Source organism: Nomascus leucogenys, chromosome 15, assembly GCF_006542625.1.
Source record: "Nomascus leucogenys isolate Asia chromosome 15, Asia_NLE_v1, whole genome shotgun sequence".
In the NCBI taxonomy this organism is placed as follows: Eukaryota; Metazoa; Chordata; class Mammalia; order Primates; family Hylobatidae; genus Nomascus; species Nomascus leucogenys.
This window is the reverse complement of record NC_044395.1, coordinates 82,052,125-82,078,302: the sequence shown is the minus strand read 5'-3', so window position 1 is coordinate 82,078,302 and position 26,178 is coordinate 82,052,125. Positions and strand designations below refer to the sequence as shown.

Sequence of the window (26,178 nt, the reverse complement as noted above, 5' to 3'; positions counted from 1 at the left end):
CCTTTCTGCACCTCAGTTTGCTCACATATAATATGGAGACAATACTTCTGCCTTCTTCATAGGAAACTGGTATGATTTAAATCAGATAGATGCTGTAAAGTTCTTAGACCAGTGCCTGACTTACAGATGCTCAATATATATTAGCTGTTATTACTGTCATATGGGTGGGCTTGCAGGTATATGGTCATACTTTACTATATTTGTATTATTTCGACATTCTTTGAGTCAAAAAAAAAAACAATTTGTATTAAATGGAATAATTTGAATCTGGTGGACCAGATGATTGCTGTCACTATTCTGGTGCCCAAAGACACATCCAGAGACTGAATCTAAAGTGCCTGTGCTTTGACCAGGATCCTTATTTATTGACTCTTAATTTTCTTAGTACAGCTTAAAACCTTCCCCTTCATAACATAAATACCTAAAGGTAAGTCTAAGAGAAAGGAATTTTGTAATTACTGAGTTCCTACTACGTGCCAAGCAGCCAAAATAGGTAATTTCACTCAATCCTCACAACTATTTTATTGCATGTTTTCCTCAATGAACATTTATTAAATAACCCATACATGATAAGCTTTGAGACACAAAGATGACAAGGATACGTTGCCCGCCTGCCTATGCCGGTGAGGGAAACAGATTAAGCAAATTAACAAGTACAGTGCAGTGTGAATAAATGCCAGGACAGAGAGTGATATTCTGGACACAGAGTAGCGGTGAAAACAAATTGCCTTAAGGAGGTAAAACTTGAACTTCATTTTGAATGACAAGGAAAAGCCAAATAAAAATGAGAGAAAAGATATTTCCTTCCAACTGAGGACACAACAGCTAAGAATTTACTGTGTACAAGCACTGTGCCAAGCACTTTATTTATTCCTCATCTCATTCTTATAACCTGAGGAAGCAGGTTCACAGAAGCTTGTGTAACTTCCAAGGCCACAGAAATTGCCAAGAGCTAGAGCCCAGCTTTGAATACAGGCAACTGACTCTAAAGCCCCATGCATTTACCCACCAAGCTATTTCACAGCAGGGAAGACTTGGAAAACTAAGAGTAGTTTTAGTTTGACTAAAATACAGGTTTTGTGTGGGGGAAAAGGAAATGAGGCTACAGAGGCAGGCGAGAACTAAATTAGGAATGGCCTGTGTATCCCACTAAGAAGTGCTAATTCCATCCTCAGCGTAACACGTAAGAAGGATGCATGGCAGGACCTTAAGCATGGAGTCATAAGGTAGATAGATAGATACTTAATGGCAACAATTTATATGCCAGGATGTGCCTGAAGCAGTACACTCCATTTAATCTCAAAAACAATCCATGGAGATAGACACAATTATTATCCCTAGTTGTAAAAGTGAGGCACAGAGAAGTTAAGTGACTAGCCCAAGATGGCACACTAGCTAAGTAGAAGAGCCAAACTTCCAACCAAGCAGTCTAGCTCCAGAAACCGTGACCTTCACCACTCAGTCACCTTGCCTGCAGGTAGAACACGGACAATCTCTGTGGCTCCACCTATGTGCTGAATGAATTTGAGAGCATCTATCCTGGAAGAGACAGGCAACATGTGAAGACAATATTCTTCAGGCAAGAGAGCAAACTCAGAGAAGTGAGGAGACTTTTCCCCAGATCAGACAGCATGTGCCAGAGTTGGGATTTGAATCCAAGAGTGTCAGATTCAAAAGTCCTTAAATTTATAATGTTTGGGGATGTGTACTGCTAATTCAATTTCTATAAAATTATTCCAAATTCTAAATTATCTTGGTCTACATTGAGATTTTATTCTCTGTACATTCAGCATTCAAGTATGATCCCACTAAGTGCTGTGCTTAAGCATGTCAGAAAATTATCCACAAATCGCCATGTTTCCCTATCCTCAAGAACGCATGGGCTCTTCTCTGTCTAATGGCTGTAAGAGAGCCTGAAGAGCATGTCACTATTTAAAGTTAATAAGCATCAGCACAGTGAGCAGATCATTATGAAAATCATTATGTCTGCTCTCTTATGAACTGTTTTTAATATGAAATTGATCTTGAAATGCAACAAAAGTAAATGCTATAGATTTGTTGTGTTCTTTTTTCTTCTACTCTCTTATCTTGGTATAACTTGAGGTTTAATGAATGCTACTCATTTCTATTCAATATCTGACTTTATGGTGAAGTTCCATCCAGAGACAGGAAATGTTATGCTGTAGAAGGAATGAGGTATTCATAACCTCTGGTATATGGATTCCAGCTACCTGTCTGCTTAATAAATGCTACAATGTTGCATCCTACCAAAAGCCAGACTTGGGCTGCTCAACATAACAAAAAAAGAAAAAAAAATGGAAAGTATCATTTCATTTTAAGGGTGCCCTGCTGCCTCTCCAGAGATCTCCCCTTTGTGTGCTTAATGGTACAGATTAAAGAGTGTGCCATTTTTTTTATTAATTTAAACCTACACTGAAAGTTTTACAATGGCTGTGGTACTCACTAACCACAGGTGGCTGCTAAGCACTTGAAATGTGGCTAGTCTGAACTGAGATGTGTCTAACCTGTGTCTAGTATCTTCCTTACGGCAGCTTCTAAAAAATTTTAAATCACATATGTGGTTCACATTATCTTTCAGTTGAACAGTGCTGTTCTAGAGCCTTTACCTCGTCTACTAATCTCATAGCATTCCCATGTTATGTGCATGTGCACATTTTGCTTTGTTTTGGTAAAGATACAGCGAGTCCTCTTCCAAGAAATTCATTACAGTTTGCTTTCCTTCTACAAATACAGTCTTCAAAGAGGTAACTTGGGTGAAGATACCAAGACTCAGTTTTCTTATCTGTGAAACAAAGAGTTTGCCCTCTAGACCCCAAAGATTGTTTCCTAGCTTTAAGCAGTCTAGGAGGCTGAATCAAAATCATTTTCTACCTTACCTAGTTACAACTGCAAAAACGGCCTGTGCTTCAGAAAGATATGAAAAATTCCTCATCTACACATGCTCTTATTTAAGCAAAGTATTCATTTTATGGAATTTTAATATTCTACCTACAAGAAGTATACCTTAGATTCGTTCATTATTCCTAATAAAAATCTAAAATAAATTATAGTTAAACTGCTAATAGATATGAATAAACACATAAATTTTTGTCATATCCCTGCCTAGTATCTTTCAGAATATACCACATTAAAAAATGGCATCATCCTCAAATGAGTAGGGTGATAGAAAAACACAGCCTGAGGGAATCCACATATCATTCTCTGTTGCAAATTTAAAAAGGACAAATTCCCAAGTTGGGGGAAAAATGATCACTAACAACAGGAAGGGAACTGTCATATTGACAAGTGGGAATCAGTTATGTAAGTAATAGAATTATGAAAGGTCCGGAGCTCAGGTGGAGTGTTATTCTATTATGTCACTAGCAGTTTCACTCAAAAGTGAAAGTATTTAATGACTGACTTCCTTGCACTACTTCAAGTGAGCCATAAAGCAGTTTCTCAATTTTCCTTAAAACTGGCAGGATCAGAGGCTTAGATAAAAAGCAACTGTCTTTAATTTGATTGAAGCCAGAGAAAAGTAGTGATGACATGGTTGGAAGGGATGAGTTTGCTCAAATAGAGAATTATTTAAACTCTGGATATTCACAGTAATTTTTATGTGTAGGCCTACAAGTGATCTTTACAGTGTATCAGCCAGAATCCATTTCAGAAATACATAAGAGGTTTATTTTCTACGAACAATAATGCAGCTAATTTTATTCATGTAGCATTTTATTTACAACAGCAGTGTAGCAGAGGCTGCTGGAACCAAACAATATCTTTGTTCTCCCCTGTTTCCTGGGCACACATTGCTTCTGTTTTATTGTTCGGTGTGGCCATGGACTGAGTTCTGGCCAATTCAATGCAAGACAAAAGTGATAGGTGCTACTTTCATAATGGTCCCTAAAAACCTCTTATGTTTGACCTTTTATTCTTTTCCCATCTTCTGACAGAGTGGTAAGGATTCTGAAAACCAAGAGGTTAGAGGCACAGGATAGAAAGTGACTATATTCCTGAATCACTGTGTGACGCACAACCACTCTCACCATCCGCTGTTAATGAGAAATAAATAACATTGTGTTGGACCCACTGAAGTTTTGGAGCTTATCTGTTACAGCAGCTACCATCATTTACTTACCTTTAACAAGCAGTTTCTCATGTGTTCATCATTTTACCCTAAACATTTTCTCACTTAGGAGCTGAGAGTGAGAAAAAAATTTGAAAATGCCATCATATCTATTAACAGACAAGGAAATGTGAAACAATAGGTCATTTGACTGGTTTATTCTCACAAGACAAGGTGTAACACACATGTCCTTGGAAGTAAACATCTAGCTGTAAATGAGAAAATTAGGCAAAAAAAAAAAATAGAAACAGACATTGAATTCAGTCGAACCAGGAGGTGGCTGTGTTTTAAAGATGAAACACAGCTGAATGAACTCTACTATGAGCATATCTAACTTCATTGCAGAAAGCAAACAGAATGGCATGAGTAGGGATGAAATGAAAACAACAAACACATAATTCTGTTCGGGGTAGAAATAAGTAGAAATGTGAAAACAGGCAAGTGAGAACCACACACATTCTACTGGTCAGTCCTAGTTAAACATTCCACCAATACCTGACAGCAGAAGGACTACAGTTAGCACTATCCCCAAATTATGCTGACACTTGTACATTATTTGTGAATATTTTTAAATTTATCCTTTGTTGCCTTAAAAAAGACCTGAGTCAAGAAAAGCCTCTTGAAGTATCTGGACCAAGCAGACCCAGTAACAGTACTTGGCGTAAGCCTAGGCTAGTTTACATAACATAACAGCCATTAAAAGGTAACAGATCTATTTAAGCTAACCTTGCCTTACAATATGGCACCCAACCAGGTGAAACAGTTCTTTGGCTCTATTCAAGGTAAATACTCTGCCCATAACCTGAGCTGATATGGACATATCAACTAGAGCTGGCTGCCATTCTGTAATAGTACCAGCTGTTGAATACTGTGAATATTTTGCAAATAACTGCTACCCAAAACAGATCATAATTCAGTAGATAGCCTACATATTGACAATGTAATATTTCAATAATGTTTCCTAAAGTCTCCTGGTCCATTGAGAATTGTTACTAAGGAAAGGAAAACAATCTTATTCTGACTGCTTGAGAGAAAGTCAATGTTTGGTAGCCCGTTTTAAAATAAAACTGACAGATATATTTATACGGCTTTGCTAATCTTATGGGTCATTTCAGATGTGACAATTATGGTTAACAAACATCTGTGTAACTCAGCAAAGTGCAACCTGGAAATGCACTCAAAAGAATCAGCGCTTAAGTGTCAGATTTCCACTCCCTCTGAGATACAAGCTGATCTGATTTAACATGTTTCCCTTAAGCCTCTAGGGATGTAGTTACTGTCTACTAGGCTGCAAACTTTAAAAGGTAAGCACTGACTTTGGTAAGTGATGGAAAGTGTTTTAAGTGCATCTAATAGACTCCCCCCTGCACCCCCCCACTAGAAAGGCACTTGAAGGAAAGGAATATTAAAGGCCAGGACAAGACTACATCAAGGTGCACTTTGTTAAGCCAAAAGAACACAATCAATATACTGTATCTTGTGCCACAAAAGTCCCTTTGCCTTGCCCCAATCTTGTTAATGCACTATTGCAGGGTTCAAGACTGAAAATACAGCTTCTGTGTCTACTTGCAGTCCTTTATCAAACTGATGAGCATAAATGTCTCTAGGTAACTTAGATGAGATAATTAGTTTTATTTTCTAGTCTGAGACATATTTTTCAAAGAAAACATTATCAGAACTTTAAGCATAACCTTCTCTGGGCCTAAACACTCTTCCTTCTCTTAGAACTAAATTGGAATTATGAAGTTCCCCCTCCGCCTTCAGGATTATAACTAATACCCCTACATCTAAATTTAGTATCAGTGTTTGTTGGTAAGCATTTTTACGACAGAGATTTTGCAAAACAATTTGAAGTTATTTTAACATTGCCTAACACTGCAGCTAATAATCATGTTAACAGTACTGCCAATCTACTTTTACAAACAATATGAACAGTACATCTAAAATAGGTAGCATTTCTGGGGGTGGAATAGTGAGGGTGGGAGAAAGTCCTTATCATTTATCTTCTCCAGACTTCAGGAGGGAATGGTAGAGGAATGATTGCTTTAAATTTCTTTGCTTTTGTACCCAAGTAATAGCTTTTGCCCTTATGAGGAGGAATGTCTATGTGGCAAGCATGATGAAGATTGGTTCATGTTTGCTAGAGACCATGGCTCCAGCAAGGCACAAGCCATTCCTTTTCTTGGACCTCCCACACTCATATGTGATCCCCAAAACTTCCCATTTCTACATTGTCAGTAGAGCAAATATCTCAACAGGTCTCTGCATCACCCGTTCCACCTTCTCCTCCGAAAACTGAGAAGTGAGAAGATGCCAGCCCTGCAGTGGGGTCTGATGGTCCCAGAGAGCCAAGAACCGTCTATCTTGGTTCACTTGATTCAAGAGAACAAAGATAGATGTGGGACTGTGATTCCACGCTGTCCCATATCTATCCCCTACTGATTCAAATGTGTAGAAGTGGAGAAAAAAGTAATGATACCTCGTACCTCCAACAAGCAGTGGTAGGGTACTATTCCATTTTTCTGGAACAAAGTGATCCTGAGTTTATTTATGGTTAAAAGTTAAATGGCCTACAGAGAAATTTATTCCATGCTGTTTCAGGCTGCATGTTAGAATACTGAACTGAGTCTCATGAATGTTTCACACTGGTCACAACTAGACCAGCACACACATGAAAAGACAATGTCTACTCAAGAGCACATGCCACACTTGGGTGGGTAGATGTATATGGCAGTATCTTGGATCATAAAGTTTGAATTATTGATTTTTATTTTTTCCAACAAATAGTGAGATGATCCATCCCTGTTATAAGTATGATTGGAAATATAGTAATATATACAACGTATGTTAAAAAGGCAATCAGTGCATTAAATAAGAACAGAAAATGACTATCACATGCATAAATATGTGTGTATTATATACATAATGTTTATGAAGTACCACAGAGCAAGAAACACCATAGGTTCTAAGAGAGATGTAATGATATCAGGAAAGATGGTAAGGAGAAAAATTTCAGTGGATTTTTCATCATGCTAATAATAATATTGACAATTGCTAATGTCTACTGAGCAACTACCATGTTCCAAACACTAACCTAAGTATCATAAGTGTATTATCTCATTTAATTTTTACAGTCACGTGAAGTAACTACCCTTATGGTTCTCTTTTAAAGATAAAGAAACTAAGGTTTAGAGAAATAAACTTCTGTGTTGAGGTATGTTCTTTTACCGTCACCTTTCACAGGTGAAGAAAATTGAATTTTTCAACAATGCAGTTACTTGCTGAAGTCACATAGCTAGTAAACAGAAATACCAAAATTTGAACCCAACGTGTCTTCCTCCAAAGCCCATGCACCTAATGGTTATAATAGAATTCTCTATCAGCAACAACTCTTACAACAGCCTCTTCAGTTTTCCATCTTAGTTAAGAATTGGGTCTTCTGCCGCCCACTAAGGCAGAGACCATATCTTTCTTTATAATTCTTTGAACCTCAGAAAAAGAGGGTGAATACTTTTTGTTTCCCATTTTCATTTCGAGACTACTTCCCTTTTCTCCAGCAAAGCCCCTTTCTCCTTTGAAGCTCATTTTGCCACATCCCGTAACCTGTCCCTCTCCACTACAACTTCTCATTTATTAAAGTGTCTCTTCTCTGGTCATCCTTCTCAGTGATTTCAGCATCAATCCTAATGTCATTCTTCAATATATGACTGCATTTAATATTTTATGGAGAAAATAGAAGTTATCATATTATAACATCTCATCTTTTCACCATCAAATCCACAGCCCCCAAAATTCTACATCTAGCTTTTTTTAGGGCAATACTCCATGGAGAGATGATCATGGGTTAAACTAAAGCAAAGTTATGGAAATGAAAAGAAATAGTTGTATTTGTGATATTCTGAAGGGAGAGATGATAGACTTGTTGATGGGTTGATAACAAATCCGAGAGAGAGAAATCAAATAAAACACTTAGATTGTTTTATCTGACCAACCTGGTCAATGGTAATCCCATTGTTTAAGATGGGAAAGAAGTAGAAATGAGAAGTCTACTATGTGAAGAAGGAACCAAGGATCCTGTTTGGTTGTGCTAGGTTTGAGATACCGGTAAGGGATCCAAGTGGACATTTCGAGTACATGATTGATTACGTAACTCTGGAGAAATCAGGGAAGAGGTTGGGACTGAAGAAATAAATTTAGTAGTCATTAGCATATAGATGGTATTTAAAGCTGTTATATTTGGACACACTTACCTAGGCAAAGAAAAAGAGAGAGGAAATGTTGAGCCAGTACAGCATTTACTGACTATAAAGAAGAATCCACGAAATAATCAGAGGAGGTACCTGAGACAGAAGGAAACCCAGGAGAATATAAGCATCTCTGAAACAAAATGTTTACAGAATAAAGGAAGGATTGATGATTTTAAATGCTTCAGAGAGGTTTAGTTCCATTCAGACTATAGTCTGATCATTGGACTACCTTTGTCTTTTTCCAATTAGATAACCAGAGCCTAGCATAGTGCCTGGCCCATCGTAAGTACACAATATTTGTTCAATAATTTCTATGATGATTGACTTGATTTATAAATTCATTCCAGCAAGTAAAAAATATTTCATGATATTACAGATGGGCATTCTAAGAAGAGAAAAAAAGAATTATAAAACTAAAGAGAAGAGGCACATGTAAGAAAGAAAGACTCATTCAGTTTTGTGGAAAGGGGATACTTGAAAATAAATCTAGAACCATGTTTTAGAGTCCTTCTTTTAAAGAGCCTTGAATATCTTGGAATGTTGATCATCCCAAAGAGACTTAATCAGAAAATTAAATGCCCGGGGTACTATACAGAACTAAGTAACAAGAAGAATAACAGAAAATGTATGTTGTTTCTTACTAACTTGATAACATTATTGCAGATCCTATAGTCTCAAGGTACAGGTAGTTGCCCAATTTGAATGTTCTGGAGAATGAGCAGGGTGGCTCAGCCATAGTCCTGTGCCTTGCCCTCCGGGGAACTAATTCCAGGTTCCCATGGACAAGCAATATATTAATAGCTGAAGGCTGTATCATAACAGATCTCAGGAAAAGGGGTAAAAACCTATAATAAAATATTTGGCCAATATATCAGTAAAGATCAGCCTGTAGACGTTTTACAGATTTGAAGGATGTGAAATGGCCAATCTGCACTCCCTAAGTCATGTAGTAAAACTTTGTTTACACTAGCCTTTCTTCAAAAGGCAAACTATAGGCAAAAGTATGTTTCTGCCAGGTGGCTAGCAGGCCTTATTTCTTTTTTTTTTTTTTTTGAGACGGAGTCTCGCTCTGTCGCCCAGGCTGGAGTGCAGTGGCGCGATCTCAGCTCACTGCAAGCTCTGCCTCCCGGGTTCACGCCATTCTCCTGCCTCAGCCTCTCCGAGTAGCTGGGACTACAGGCACCCGCCACCACGCCCGGCTAATTTTTTTGTATTTTTAGTAGAGACGGGGTTTCACCGTGGTCTCGATCTCCTGACCTCGTGATCCGCCCGCCTCGGCCTCCCAAAGTGCTGGGATTACAAGCGTGAGCCACCGCGCCCGGCCTTCTTTTATTTCTTAACGTGTGTTTAGTAACTTGTCATGTCCCCCTTGTTGTCTTGACTGTCCAGCATGTTCAGTGCCTCCCAGCTCTAAACCCAGCTCATACTATAATTGCAGAATAACTGAATGAGTCTAAAAAGGGTCAATAAAGAAGATTTTAAAATAGACGTTATGCAAAAAGGAAGCTAGACTTAGCCTAATTATTGCCTCTCAAATTAGGCCAAAGGATTTTATCATTTCTGATATAACTATATTTAGTGTCTATAGGTTCAGTATCTATAGGCATTAAACATAAAATAGAATAAATTTTCTGTATGCAACAGACAATGTCTTTGAACTTAAATAGCAGGTCCACTGATGATTTTCCAAAACATTAAAATATGTAATACATAAAAATTTGCTTCACAATTTTAATCTGACTTCGATTTTTCAGAATAATGGTGTAGATTCTGCAGTAATTAATACACCAAGCTACAAGAGCAGCTTGATTTGCATTAAATCAACTGGTCAATTCTCATTTTGCATCTGTGTATTTACTGAGCACCCATTATACGCAAGGTTTTATGTGGTAAAGGCTGAAATATAAACAGCTAAGTTTAACAAGACATAATACATTGAATACTACAAGCAAAATTCAGAGGACAAACAATTTATTCTGACTCAGAAGATCAAGGAAAAATGGGATTTGAGCTGGACTGTGAGGGATGAATAAGATTTCAACTGGAAGAAGAGAGGATAGAATTAAGCACTCCAGTATAATAAATGATCCCAAGGAGAGGGAAAGGGCCCATGAAATCATCCATCTGGCCTGGTCTGTTGGGAGAATGATTAGTTAACTCTCAGGTGTGACTGGCAAGGTAGTGGGGAAACATGATATCATAAGAGATGAGGTTCAAACTATTCATATGGGACTACATGTCACAGGGCCTTCAGTGCCTTGCTAATAGGTTTAGACTTCATTCAAAAGAAAATAGATTGAGAGAAAAAAAATTGTATGTTTTTTCCATCATTCTGTAGCCCACTCCTTCAGTCTATGCCCATTTAAGCATGACATTAAGGTTCTGCATACTCTTGACAAACTAATTCTTACCATTGTATGTTAAAAATTTGTATCCCTGTGTTAAGAGCACTTTGTGATAACTCATTAAGCTTAACTAAAAGGGATTTTTGTCATCCACATTCACATCAATCTTGTCTTTATGCTTATGATTTATGGTCAAATCATCTAATAGTTCTAAAGAAATTTGAAAGTCAAATTTCTTATAGTAACATCACCTGGTCCAATTATTTCACTATGACCCTTAACAGAAGCTTAAACACTACCAAAGGTATACCTCCCTGCTCCATCAGTCTCTATAGGTGGGAAATTTTAACTGGCTCTAATTATAATGAGCATAGTCCACACTTGCTGCAAAGATTCTTCTGATTGATTGAGTCTGTCCCTAAGCCACCTCTAATCTACCTGTTTTCTGACTTTATAAATCAATCCTATGTGGGGTACAGTCTCAAATCCTTTCTTAAATTGTTATGAAATCGCTCTATAACCAGAGGAGCACCCTTAGAAATATGCTTACAATCCTCCCTTGTTTTTCAGTATGAATGTGTTTTTACAAATGGACCTGGCCCTAATTGAGCCAAACCGTCTCCTGATATCACACAGTCTTGCCCCTCATCATTCTTTCCAATATTTTGTCTAAATAAAGGCACCTAAGGGCAGAATTTTAGATTGGCACCGTCCTGAATTCTTCCCCATTACATTAACCATGTTTCAAAACTATGTCTAGAGTGCTGTAAGTACTTTTGCCAAAGGCTTCCTATTCCACTTGCTTCTTCAAACTCCCCAAATTTCCTCCTCTCTGATTCACAGCCCAGTAGTTTATAAAGTTTATTATCCTTGCTGATACCTTACTATAACAACTTACCTTTCTATTCTCCCTCTCCCTCTCCCTTTCTCTCATATTGCCTGTGAGCCTCTGAAAAACACCTTTGTACATGTGAGATGGCTATTTGACTTATTTAATTCAGGATTGTTTACATCTTTAGCATGATGTGTCACATTAATATTTCTGTCTATATCAAACCTCTAGCCTTCTGTTTCTGCCTGTGTTTTCCTTGTACACAGTTTATCCAGCAACTCATCAAACAGAAATTTCCAGGAAGCAGCTTGTCTGCACACGCACTCAATGCAAACATACTCATAATGAATGGTTTCAGAGCACTAAAGGATTCTGAAGAGCCTTAAAATAAAGATTTCACCTATGTTCCCGGATTTTTTACAGTGACCTGAATTTTACTGCAGTGATTTTCTTTGAAAGGCAGTCAACGTTAAAGTTGGTTTGAAGATTTCTTGAGAGAAGGGGAGATACTTGATTCAACTTCCCTGTCCCAGGCCCAATCATGGTGCACTGGTCAGGGAGTGAGAAACACCAAAGTGGGTGGGCCACATGAATATACCAAGTGGCAAGATGGGCCTGAAGCTCCTATAGGGTTAACGTTCACATCAAAAATATCCCCAAGCCTAAAGGAGCAATATTAAATAGCAAATACAAAACTCCACAACAGGAGAAGAGAGAGATCATGGGAAAATTTTAAAGCTTTGTATTTCAGTATCTTTAATCAGCAAGTTTTTCCTGCTTTTCAAACAAGGAGCCCATGCTTGCATTTTTCTCTGGGTTCTGCAAGTTACACAGCCAGTTTGCCAGTGGATTTCTATTACTTGTAACTAAAGGAATCCTAACTAATGCATATGCTTTATGCATAGCTCTGTATCTCGGGTAATTCTTTATAAGCCTCTTCCACACGAGATAAAACCATTTTGTAAATGTTCTGTTGGGTTGGAAGAATTTGTTAAAATCTTTCTCCAACACTAAATGGTGAAATCCCTGGGGACTTGTCTTATTTATTTTTGCTCTTTTGGTGCCCAGACACAGAATTCACACTCGCTGTATGTTTTATAAATAAATGTTAATATTAGCAGTCATTAAGACAAGAATGCTTTCAAAGATCACCACATCCTATTCAGAGCTAATGACAGATAAGAGAGAAGACTTAGTCTATCAGCTGCATATTGACAACTGCCTAGTTAAAGCTCACTTTCTGTTTTGGCATTAATGCAGGACTGGGAAAGCAGATAAACACTCTGCTGCTGATAAGCCTAACCTTCATGTCAGGTAATGCAAATCTGACTTGAAACTGTTTGCAAGCATTTTGTCCATTTAAACTCAAATGCCAAAATATTAAGCAAAACATATTGCATAGTTTCAGAATGACTCTAGTCTATTAAATATGTGAGCAATATTTTAAAAAATTCTAGGTTATCATTGTACGCTCTCTTCCCTTTCTATTTTCTCTTTAGTTTCTAGTTAGAATACAATGTGTGAGGGAGAGAGTTAAATGATAAACAGCCAAGAGAGGAGGAGGAAATAGAGAAGGAAAAGGGGGAGGGAAGGGAGGGAAAAAACTAAAAGCAGTTCCACTAGTTGAGTTAAATCAGATTCAACTATGTCCTACTTAAAATTTACTTGTGAAATAGAATAATGGCATCAACTTCTCAAGATTATGGTGGGAACTAAATGAGATAACATATATATGAATACACACATCAAGGTGTCTTGCACATACTTAATGAGAGTTTTTGTAGTTGAACAAGTATTTTCCATCCAAAAGAAGAAAAGATGCCTTACGTGGGCATCAACCACCACAGAAACCCATCTGAGAGAATTCACACCAATTAGTATTGTTTCAGAAACTGCTGTCTTATGTAATGCTTATTAAAAGTCATGTTAACTATTCACTTCTAACCAGATTTAGTCAAGTCTATGAGCAATACCATGTCTATCTAGAAAAGCTTTTCTATATTTAACACTTAAAAAGACTTGGTTTCGCTGAGAGCAGTGCCTCATGCCTGGAATCCCAGACCTTTGGGAGGCTGAGGCAGGCAAATCACTTGAGGTCAGGAGTTGGAAACCAGCCTGGCCAACATGGTGAAACCCTATCTCTATTAAAAATACAAAAATTAGCTGGGCACGGTGGGGCACGTCTGCAATCCCAGCTACTCAGTAGCTGAGGCAGGATAATCACTTCAAGCCAGGAGGCGGAGGTTACAATGAGCTGAGATCAAGCCACTGCACTCCAGTCTGGGTGACAGAGCAAGACCCTGTCTCAAAAAAATAAAAAGTGAAAATAAAAAAGACTTAGTTCAAGTTGTCTGCTTGTCCAACTCCCACTGTGAATGTTTCAGTTACAGGTGGCAAAGTTAACTATAAAATGTATGCCCTGAAATTGAGACACAAATTTGGTTATTTCAGGCAGAAGGCCATAAACTGCCATCCTCCTCCTCTTCTTTCTTCTTCTTTATGATAAGACTACTACTAGTCTTTAGTTTGTATAGCATTTTATAGTTTAAAACACCAAATATAAATTCCCTTAGTGATTCTATGCAATAATACTGTTAGATAAACAGGGAAAGTAATACTAATAATTTTTTTTTTTTTTTGAGATGGAGTCTTGCTCTGTCCCCCAGGCTGGAATGCAGTAGCGTGATCTCAGCTCACTGCAACCTCTGCCTCCCAGGTTGGAGAAATTCTCCTGCCTCAGCCTTCCAAATAGCTGGGATTACAGGTGGACACCACCACACCCAGCTAATTTTTGTATTTTTTTTTTTTTTCAGTAGAGATGGAATTTCATCATGTTGGCCAGGCTGGTCTGGAATTCCTGACCTCAGCTGATCCACCTGCCTCAGCCTCCCAAAGCGCTGGGATCAGGTGTGAACCACTGTGCCTGGCCTTAACCAAATTTTAATATGTAAAAATATAGAAGTTACAATTCACCAGTAATGAAAGCCAGTGTAAAGAACCAATAGTGAAAGCAGGTGTGAAGAGTACAAGCTCTTTATCCAATTGTTCAACTATATCACATTGCTTTCCCATGCAGCATTTATAAAACACAAGACTTTTCCTTACTGAGGTTGACACAACTGATTATGAGAATCATTTTAAGAAAATTATTTTCCCTAATTCATAACTTTCAAGGGAAGATATGTTTCCCCTCACAGTCTGCGGACACCGGGAACATTATTTGAACTCATATTTTTTCACAGCTGGACTTACAAAATTCTACGAAGGTGAAACCACCACTTATCACAATGGCAAGAGAGGACTTGGCAAATACAAACTCACTGGACAAGGGCAATTAATATTATTTTATGAGGTAACATAATTCTGAAAAAAGTGCATTAAAATCCCTATGTTCCTCCTCAGATTTATAGCACTAGCATGCAGGTTCCAGCAGTGGGCTTGACAATCCATGGAATTACATTAACGTTTTTGTTTCCTTGTTTTGTTTTGGAAATTTCCTTAGCCTTGTAAAAAAGCTGAGCACTAGTTTATTTGCTTCAGGGTACTTTAGAAAAAATATGCACAAATATTCCCATATAAAAGACCATTGGAAGAAATGCAAATAATATGGAATTCATAGTAATTAGTGAATTTTCTTTTTTCACACACCCATGGGTAATAAGGTGACTAGTTTGCATGTTTCCAGTCTTTATGTATTTACATAAATATGTATATAGATACTTCTAAATATTAACTTAGATATTTGGTGACACTATATTGTTCTGAACTTGATTTTATTTTCTCAAAAATATGTAGGGTATCTTTCAATGTGATGTGTATATGTATGTATGTGTTTGTGTGCGCGTGTGTGTACATACAAATGTTTAGAGTTTTAAACCACAGCATTCTACTCTATAAAATGCATATGCCAAGATAAATTTAATCATTCCAGCACTGATGGATATTATGGTTGTTTCCAGTTTTCAGTGAATATAAACAGTGCTGCAAAAAAAAAATTCTACATAAATTTTCCCCTCTTCATGAACCTGTGCTTTTTTAGAATAAATTTCAAGAGGTAAAATTGATGGAATCAATAGAATACGTACTTTGAATGTTGATAAATTTTGTCAAATTGCTGTTAAAAAAAAGAGTTTTACCAATTTACACTCATAGTCATGTATTAGGCTTTCTGCTTACCCCACCTTAACCAACACAGAATAAAATCAATCTTTTAAAATTATTCCCCAATCCAATCCATAAATATAGTGGCTTAGTCATTGTAAAGTATTTTTCACTCATTACCAGCATTTCATCCCTGCAGAGGAATACTGACAATGTGTTTACCATGTATCTTTGGACAAGTTACTTAACCTCTCTGTGTCTCAATCTTAACACTTCTAAAATAAAGATAATAATACCTACCTCATAGGATGTCTTTTGTTTTCTTGCTCATGTTGCCTATTTTTTCATTATGATTGTGCCTTTCCTCTTTGGTGATTTGGTGAGTTAACACATAGTAAACAAGGACCTACTGTGTGCAAGTCACCACTCTAAACACCAGGGACAATGAGGGGACAAGATCAAGTGTTCACTGTCATGGAGCTTACATTCTAGTGGGGAGGCAGATAACATATAAACACCAGGGACAGTGGGGGGACAAGACCAAGTGTTCACTGTCATGGAGCTTACGTCCTAGTGGGGAGGCAGATAACACAGAGATAAGCAAACACATAAACCTGTGATGTTCTGTCAGGTTGTGCTTTTGAAGAAAAAAATCAAGCCTGGTGTGGGCTAAGAAGTACTAAGGGTGTTATTTTAGATAGCGTGGTCAAAGAACATTTCTGTGATGAGGGGACATTTGAGTAGAGACATGAAAGAGATAAGCATTGTGGCTGAGGCAACAGCAATGCTGAAGGAATAACAGGGACCCAGTAGGCTGAGGTAAAGGGATTGAGGGTGAGAGGAAAGAGAGGTGTCAGCTGTGAGAAGCCAGGGACCAGATGTTGAATGCCCTCATAAGCCAGAAGGAGGAATTTTATTTTTACTCTAAATGCTAAGGGAAGCCAGGGCACTGGCCTCTGAATTGATAAACTGCTCCCAGACACTGAGCGAGGCTAAAACTCTAAGTTTCCTACCCACGCAGATACCTCAAGTGTGGACAGAAACAGTGTCCACTTGCCCTTAGGGGAAATCTCACAGGAAAGAAAAGCCAACATCCACAATCGAAGCTTCCCTCACAAACTCACGCCAACAGGCAAAGCTGAACAGAGTCATCAAGTTATGTAACTGTGCCCCTGACCCACACCTCTACCTTTTTCTTTCAACTCAAAAGCTAAACCTGAAGCATTTTTCTTTTTCCCTGATGCACAGTACCCTTGCCAGTTGATAAACCAGGAGCAGGAACCCTTGCTGTGTTCTACCAAGAGTTGCCAAGAAGGTCCGACACACGAGTGCCAAGAGCCCAGGCAGAATGGCTGCTCACAACTCACCCCTAAGGCGGCAAGCCTACCTCTGCAGATGGTCCCGTTCCCCACATAGCCCGGTTTGCAGGTGCAGCTGTGTCCCTGGACAGTGTTGGTGCAGATGGCATTCTCGTCACAGTTGTGCTGGCCGCTGCCACATTCATCGTGTTCTGTTTCCAGGGTGAGAGAAAAAGAGAAACACTTTTTCTTAAGTTGGAATTACTGGTATTGGGAAATGTAGCTGGAATTCACCAAATAAGAATGACAGTGACTACCACTTGTCAGTACCTTACTATGTGCCTAAAAGTTCCTGTTGAAATCTCAACTCTGAAAGAAAGATGTTATTATCCCTACTTTGCAGGTAAAGAAACAGTATCAGAAAAGTCAAACAACTCCTGTCCATCCACAATTGGTAAGTGCTGCACGAAGGCCATTGTTTCTTCCACATTCTAAAAAGGTTTTCACAGAGATTCCAAGGTAACGGTTCTCAGTAGGGGGAATTTTGCACTGCCTCACCCTGCAAATATTTGCTATGTCAGAGGGTATTTTTGGTTGCCATGATTGGGAACAGGAAGTGATACTGAAATCTAGGGAATAAAGGCCAGGAATGCTGCTAAGCATTGTGCAATGTGCAGAAGAGCTCAAAACAACCAAGAACTAGCTAGCCTAAAATGTCCACAATGCTGAAAAATGTCCACAATTGGAAACCTTCCCCTCAGGTTACAAAAAAGAGGAGAGGAGAGGAGGGGAGGGCAGGGGAGGGGAGGGGAGGGAGGGGAGGGGAGAGGGGAAAAGAAACAAACCTATATGAGAGATTCCATGGCTTCTTTAGAACAAAGAGGATAAAACTGCAGAGGAAGGCTGGTGAATATAGCCTAGCAAAGGAGAATTTCCCAACAAAATTTTCAAAGGAGTACCACTGGTCACAGGGAAGGCTGGTGAGCACAGGATTGTGCTGAGAGTAGGAAAAGGATTTACTCTAAGGCCTCTGTTTAAGGGCCTTCAGTGGTTTAATTTTCCATATAGCCCACTTTCATAGGGTTCAGAATCTAACCTCTGGGTATCTGCCTGCCGTGTAGTGATATGGGTTATATATATTCAGATAGCTGTGGCATCCTTGATCCACAGGACATGGAGGGAAACCGATCTAACCCTAGCCATAACAGATGAAAAGACTCCAAGTTAGAAACTAAGGTTTCATAGATAACTATAATTTCCTCTCATACTCAGCAAGTTAATGGAGTTACCCAAATGACTCCTCTATAAATAAACAATATGGCAAAGCTTATATCCTTTATTCCTTTTTAACATCTGCTAGTATAACTTCTCACAAATTTTAAGAAGAAAAATCCAGTAGGGCCATTCAAATCATAAATAGTTATAAAACCAGAATAGAAATTCCAGCTAGAAACCTCAAGGAAATAACACTAATTGGAACAAAACAAAAAATTCAGTACAGTTTGTTAAGTGAATTGTTCAACCAATGTACCAATCATTTGAAATATCATCAATCTTCATTTATTTTTATTTTAAATTTCCTAATGGGGGCTCAGTAATGAGAAAGGTTAAATCCTGCAAAATAGGACTGTTTTTATCGCACACACACAACAGAGGTAGGGCACACACATGCATCCGATTGTTGATTTAATACTTGAAATTTTCCAAATAAAATTTTTATTTAGGCCTTAAGACCAACCCAAACTGTCAGCAAGAAATGTGCACAGGTTAGCAAACAGTGAGAAAAGAAGACAAGATTTCTGAGGACACACTTCAAGTCTGTGCTTAAGTCATCTCTAGCACACTCCAGAAACGGTATACCCTTGTGCATGTCCACTCGAATTTACAAACCTATCAAGTACCTAGTATGTGCAGGTGCAATACTAGACAAGGTTAGAAACATAAAAAAGTCTAAGAATTCAGACTTATACTCCAAGAGTTTTCAGTCTCCTTCTTTAAATTCATTGAATAAAGAATTATTATGGTCTGTACTGGGAATACAAAGATGAGTAGATAATGGTCTTTGCTAGCCTGAACATTTTAATAGGGGTAACTAACTGGAACATAGAAGATAAGTGAAAAGAGTTATAAGTAGTTGACCTTATATTTTATCATATAAAAGGAACATATTTTAGAATGAAAGGGTGCTCTGCTAATAATTACACTGGGGTAACAAGCATAACTCAGAATGACCCAGGCAAACTAGCATGTGTGGTCATGCTAGATAAGCGGAATAAAGATAAGCTAGACTGAGAGTTCATTGGAAGGAAGAAATTCCTTCTAATGGAGAGAAGAGAAAAGTCCTCTTGCAAAAGGTAGTATTTTAAATAATCTTTCACAAATGGTCAAGGTTTCTCAATTAGAGTTGCTCATGCAGGCTTAAGTATGGAGAAAGGTATGGTTCTGTGCAGCATTCCAAAAGCCTGGTCCATCCTTACCTACCAGGTCTTATCTTCCAATATTCTTGAAGTAAATCTTCTTCACTAATGAGGTGGCATCATTGCTGTCCTGCAAATGTAGGAGTTTGCTCCTACCTCTCTAGTTTTTCACGTTGTTTCCTTGACCCACAATACTCTCTCACAATGTAGTTGGTTTATCTGCCTTTGCCTGGCTTCAGACACCACTTCAAACCCATACTTTTACCATGTTCATGAAGCCTTACACACTTTTTCTCTAGACCATGAATTTCATCTATCTTAGAACTTTTATAAAATTTAATGTCTTTACCTCTTTGGAGGCAATGATATCATAATATACTGTGATGATATTTGCAAGTTTTGTCATTAATGCCATAATTGACTTTGAGAAGAGGAATTGTAGCATATTTTCCACAACCTTCACTTTATCTATTAATACCTTACATAGTGTTATTGAACCTAGAGAATGCCAAGCACTGAAGTCAATATTTTACGCATATTATACCATTTAATTCTCCCAGCAATTAAATGAAGTAAGTTTGCTCATTTTACAAAGAAGAAACTTAGACAAAAGTACTTTATATAACTTTCCTAAGATCATAGAACTGGTAAGTAGAGAAACTCAGACTGTGAATGTAGACACTAGATGAACAAACATGTCACTGAGCAGTTGGAAGCTAATTTGGATGTGGCCGAAACTAAACCATGACATGTGGAAATGATACCATAATGCCAACAATGAACTGTCTTCCTGTATTCTAGCCCCCAATTCCTACTGAGATCTCCTACATACTTACTGAGAATAGATGACCTATTCCCAAAGAACAAAAGCCATAGAACTTCCACATTTCATTTTCTTTAGTCATGCCCAAGTTTTCAAAATGACCAGCATTCTTCAAAACTGTGTTTAATAGAGACAGCCAAAGAAAATACCATTTTCTTCTATAAATATCGCATTCCTCTCCAGTTGCCAAGGACGCTGCAAAAGATATGACAAGTGATTGCAAAAGACGGACTGGCATAGAGGTTAAGAGTATGAACTCCAAAGCCACCGGCCTAGTTTAGAAGATCCTGGTGGCTGGGTGCGGTGGCTCACGCTTGTAATCCCAGCACTTTGGGAGGCCGAGGCGGGTGGATCACGAGGTCAGGAGATCGAGACCACGGTGAAACCCCGTCTCTACTAAAAATACAAAAAAACTAGCCGGGCGTGGTGGCGGGCGCCTGTAGTCCCAGCTACTTGGAGAGGCTGAGGCAGGAGAATGGCGTGAACCCGGGAGGCGGAGCTTGCAGTGAGCCGAGATTGAGCCACTGCACTCCAGCCTGGGCGACAGAGCGAGACTCCGTCTCAAAAAAAAAAAGAAGATCCTGGTTTGCCAATTACAAGCTATGTCTACTTAAGTAAGTTACCCAACCTCTCTGTCTTAGATTCCTTATTGTAAAATGTGGACAATGATAGAACCTATCACTTGGGGTTGTTTTGAGAATTAAATTAATTAATATAGGTAGAAAATTTATGACAGCATGTTACAGCTGGTAAGTGCTCCACAAGTGTTAGGTATTTGATTGTCATTGCTGCTGCTGCTGCTGCTACTACTACTACTACTACTACTACTAATTCTACTAATATTGCTGCGACAATTACTTGTGGGCAGACTTAATCATAGGATGGTGGTTACAACTGAATTGAGACAGATGTTATCAAGATGATTAAATAGAGGTGTCCAGCACTCACCTCCCTGACAAAGGACCACAACAACCAGTAGATAACCACAAATCAAACAGAGTATTTAAGGAAGAATACTGGGATTCAGTAGAGAAGTTATGAAGACCTTTTAGGGTGCGGAAACTTAAGAAGGCATTATAGAGAGAAAAGCAAAGCACCCAGTATCAGTTTGTTTCAAGCCAAGAAGAACTCCCATTGTGGGAAAAAAGAAAGTGGGAGATTGCCAGCAGCCATATTCCCACCATGGACACCAGCAATTCTAGGTACAGAAGAGCCTCACAGCCCTTACAGGCCCTGATCCCAGCATAGGGAGCATTTGGAGTCCAAGCAACTTCATATTTCCTGAGAGGGAAAACACGCTGAGTCCTTTGCACTCCCCTGGATCCAGGATGCTGAAGCACAATACCATTTTAAGAGCAGAGCTGCCACCAGAATGTATCCATTCATAGGATCCAATAGTCCCTGCATGTCCATATTCCTGGGGTCCTGCTGCCATCCCACCACATACACCCAGAAGGCTTTAGCTTCATGACATGAGATGGACACAGAAATGATACCATGACCATAGCGTCTGAGCCCGTGTAGCACCCTATATCCCATGGGACAGGCAGTTCAGCACAGCAAAGAGGCTTACCCCAGGACAGAGAGCGCCAACACACAAAAGCAAATGGAGTCTATGAAATGACTGAAAAGGAATTCAAAATAATGATCTTAAGGAGATTCAGCAAGATACAAGAGAACACAGACATTTCAACAAAATCAGAAAAACAGTGCCTGATCTGAATGAGAAATTCAACAAAGAGATAGATATCACAAAACAAAACCAGAGAAATCTTGAAACAGAACAATTCAATGAATGAAATAAAACTTTAATTGAGAATGTCAATAATAGGCTAGTTCAAGCAGAATAATTTCTAAACTTGAAGACAGCTCTTTTGAAGAAACTCAGTCAGACAAAAATAAGAAGACATTTTAAAATAAAAGGACATATAGGCCACCATTAAGTAAACAAATATGTGAATTTTGGAAGTTCTAAGAAGAAAAGATGGAAAATGGCATAGAAAACCTATTTTAAAAAAATAGCCATAGGCTGGGCATGGTGGCACATACCTATAATCCAAGCACTTTGGGAGGCTGAGACAGGCGGATAGCCTGGAGTTTGAGACCAGAGTGAGGAAGATGGTGATGTGCCATATCTACCAAAAAAAAAAAAAAAAATCTGGGTATGGTGGCATACAACTGTGGTCATAACTTCGCAGGAGGATCACTTGAGCCCAGGAGGTTGAGGTTGCAGTGAACCATGTTCATGCCACTGTATTCCAGCTTGGGCGATAGACAGAGACCTTGTCTCAAAAAATAATAATAACAAAATATTAGCCAAAAACTTCCCAATACTTAGGAGAGACACGACCATCCAGATTTAGAAAGCTAAGAGCCCCCAAATAAATTTAACCCAAAAAGGTCCTTGCCAAGGGACATTATAGTCAAACTTTCAAAAGGCAAAGGTAAAGATGGAATGCTAAAAACTGAGAGGAAAACATCAAATCACATATAAGGATATGCCATCAGACTAACAGTACATTTTCCAGCAGAAACCTGCAGGCCAGGAAAGAATGGGATGATACATTCAAAGTGCTGAAAGAAAAAACAAATGCCACCAAAGAACCCTATACACAGAAAAACTAACCTTCAGAAATGACGGAGAACTAAAGTCTATCTCAGACAAGCAAAAACTGAGGAAATTCATCACCAGTAGACCTGACCTACAAGAAAAGCTTAACAAAGTCCTACATCAGGAAGTGAAGGGCAATATATACTTTTTTTTGAGTCACATACTTTCATGAAAGCAGTACTCATGTATAACTCACCGGTAGAGCAGATAAACAAATACAAAGAGAATGAGATCACACATTACTATTACAGAAAACCACCAAACCACAAAAATAAACAATAAGAGAAGAAGAAAGGAACAAAGGGTATAAAAAACAACCAGAAAACAATTAACAAAATAACAGAAGTAAGTACTCATCTATCAATAAAAACCTCAAATATAAATGGTTTTGATTTCCCAATTAAAATATATGGACTGGCTGAATGGATTTTTTGTAAGACCCAACGATTCTGTAAAAACACACACCATCTAAAAGTAAAGGGATAAAAAATATATTCCACACAAATAGAAATCAAAAGTGAGCAGAAGTAGCTATGTTTATTTCAGATGAAATAGATATTAAGTAAAAAAAGAAAAAAGAAAGACAAAGAATGTCATTATATAATGATAAGGGAATCTATTCAGCAAGTATATATAACAATTGTGAATACACATGCATCCAGCACTGGAGGACCCAAATTCATAAAGCAAATGTTACTACATCTGAAGAGAGAAAGAGAAAGAGAGAGAGAGAGAGAGAAGAGATTCCAATACAATAATGATAGGGGGCTTGAACAACCCACTCTCAGCATTAGATAGATCATCTAGACAGAACATCAACAAAAAAAGATTGGATTTGAACTGGACTTTAGGCCAAATAGACATAAAAGACATTTCCAGAACAATATATCCAACGACAAAGCATACATTCTTCTCATCAGCACATAGAACATTCTCCAGGATAGAACATATGTTAGACCACAAAAGTCTAAACAAATTTCTAAAAATTAAAATCATATCAAGTTTCTTCGCAGACCACAATGGAATAAAACTAGAAATCAATACCAAGAGGAACTTTGAAACTTATATAAAAACTTGGAATATAAACACGTTCCTGAATGACCACTGGGTCAATTAAGAAGTTAAGATGGAAATCATAAAAATTCTTGAAACAAAGGAAAACAGAAACACAATATACCAAAACCTCTGGGGCAAAGTAAAACCAGTATTAAAAGGCAAGTTTATAGCAATAAAAGCTGACATAAAAATAACAGAAAGATTTCAAATAAGCAATCTAATGATGTACTTCAAGAAATTTCAAAAGCAAGAGCCAACCAAACCCAAAATTAGTAGAGGGAAAGAAATAATAAAGATCAGAGCAGAACTAAACTGAATGGAGACTTAAACAATACAAAAAATCAGCGAGGTGCGGTGGCTCATGCCTGTAATCCCAGCACTTTGGGAGGCCAAGGGGGGCAGATCACGAGGTCAGGAGATGGAGACCATCCTGGCTAACAGGGTGAAACCTCGTCTCTACTAAACAAAAAAATACAAAAAAATACAAAAATTAGCCAGGCATGGTGGCAGGTGCCTGTAGTCCCTGCTACTCGGGAGGCTGAGGCAGGAGAATGGTGTGAACCCAGGAGGCAGAGCTTGCAGTGAGCCAAGATCACATCACTGCCATCCAGCCTGGGCAACAGAGCAAGACTCGCTCAAAAAACAAACAAAAACAAAACAAACAAACAAACAAAATACAAAAGATCAAAGAAACAAAAAGCTTGTTTTTTGAAAAGATAAACAAAATCAACAAACCTTTGGCTAGACTAAGGAAAAATGAGAAAAGACCTAGATAAATAAAATCAAGAAATTGAAAATGAGACATTACAACTAATACTACAGAAATACAAAGAATAATTCAACTAGGCCGGATACAGTGGTTCATGTCTGTAATCCCAGCACTTTGGGAGGCTGAGGCAGGTAGATTGCTTGAGCCCAGGAGTTAGAGACCAGCCTGAGAAACATGGTGAAATCCCATCTCTGTAAAAACTACAAAAATTATCCAGGTATGGTGGTCCACACCAGCAGTTCCAACTACTTGGGAGGCTGAGGTGGGAGGATTTCTTGAGCCTGGGAGGTCAAGGCTGCAGTGAGCCATGATCATGCCACTTCACTCCACCCTGGGCAACAGAGCGAGACCTTGTCTGAACAACAACAAAAAAATCATTAGACACTATTATGACAGCTATATGCCAACAAACTGGAAAACCTAGAGCAAATAGATAAATTTCTGGACACAGGTAACCTATCAATTTTAAACCAGAAAGAAATAGGAAAACTGGAGAGACCAATAACAAGTAAAGAGATTGAAACAGTAACAAAAAATCTCCCAGCAAAGAAAACCCTGAGAATGGATGCCTTCACTGCTGAATTCTATCAAACCTTTAGAAAATAATTAACTACCAATTCTTCTAAATTATTACAAAAACTGAAGAGGTGGTAATTCTTCCTAACTTATTGTACAAGGCCAGTATTACCCTGATACTAAAATCAGACAAAAACATTACAAATACAGCAAATTAAAGGCCAATATCCCGGATTAACACAGATGCAAAAATCCTCGACCAAATACTAGCAAACTGAATACAACAGTACAACACAAAGATTATACACCATGATCAAGTAGTATTTAGCTTGGAGATGCAAGGATGCTTCAGCATACTCAAATCAATAAATGTGAGATATATCACAGCATTGTCCAATCAACAGAATGGACAAAAACCATATTATCATCTCAATAGATGCAGAGAGAGCATTTGGTAAAATTCAACATCACTTCATGATAAAAACTCTCAATGAATTAGGTATAGAATCAGTATACTCAGACACAGTAAAGACCATATATGCAAGCCCATAGCTAACATCATACTGAATCAGGAAAAGCCAAAATATATTTTCTCTAAGAACTAGAACAAGACAAAGATAACAACTTTTAGCACTGCTAGTCAACATAGTACTCAAAGTTCTAGCCAGAGCAATTAGACAAGGGAAATAAATAAAGGGAATCCACATAGGAAAAGAGGAAATCAAATTGCCCTCTTTGCAGATGATATAATATTATATACTGAAAAACCCAAAAGCTCCACCAAAAAGAAATCTCAGAACTAATAAACAAATTCAGTAAAGTTGCAGGATACAAAATTAACACATAAAAATTGGTACATTTCTATACATCAGCAACAAACTAGCTGAAAAAGAAATCAAGAATGCAAATGCATTTACAATAGCTACAAAAAAAAATCTAGGAATAAATTTAACCAAGGAGGTGAGAGATCTCTATAATGAAGACTACAAAACATTGATAAAAGAAACTAAAGAGGACACATAAAAATGTAAAAGTAT

The 26,178-nt window shown here is 38.1% G+C and overlaps 1 protein-coding gene across 2 annotated transcripts in view; it reads right to left on the bottom strand.

Annotated features, from left to right (window-relative positions):
• NELL1 (neural EGFL like 1) overlaps nt 1-26,178 on the bottom strand; it is a 915,720-nt gene that overhangs the window by 337,803 nt on the left and 551,739 nt on the right. For both annotated transcript variants that reach the window (XM_030829406.1, XM_030829407.1), the window contains exon 14: nt 17,039-17,161. In XM_030829406.1, coding sequence (XP_030685266.1) covers nt 17,039-17,161 — 123 coding nt within the window. The remainder of the gene's footprint in view (nt 1-17,038; nt 17,162-26,178) is intronic.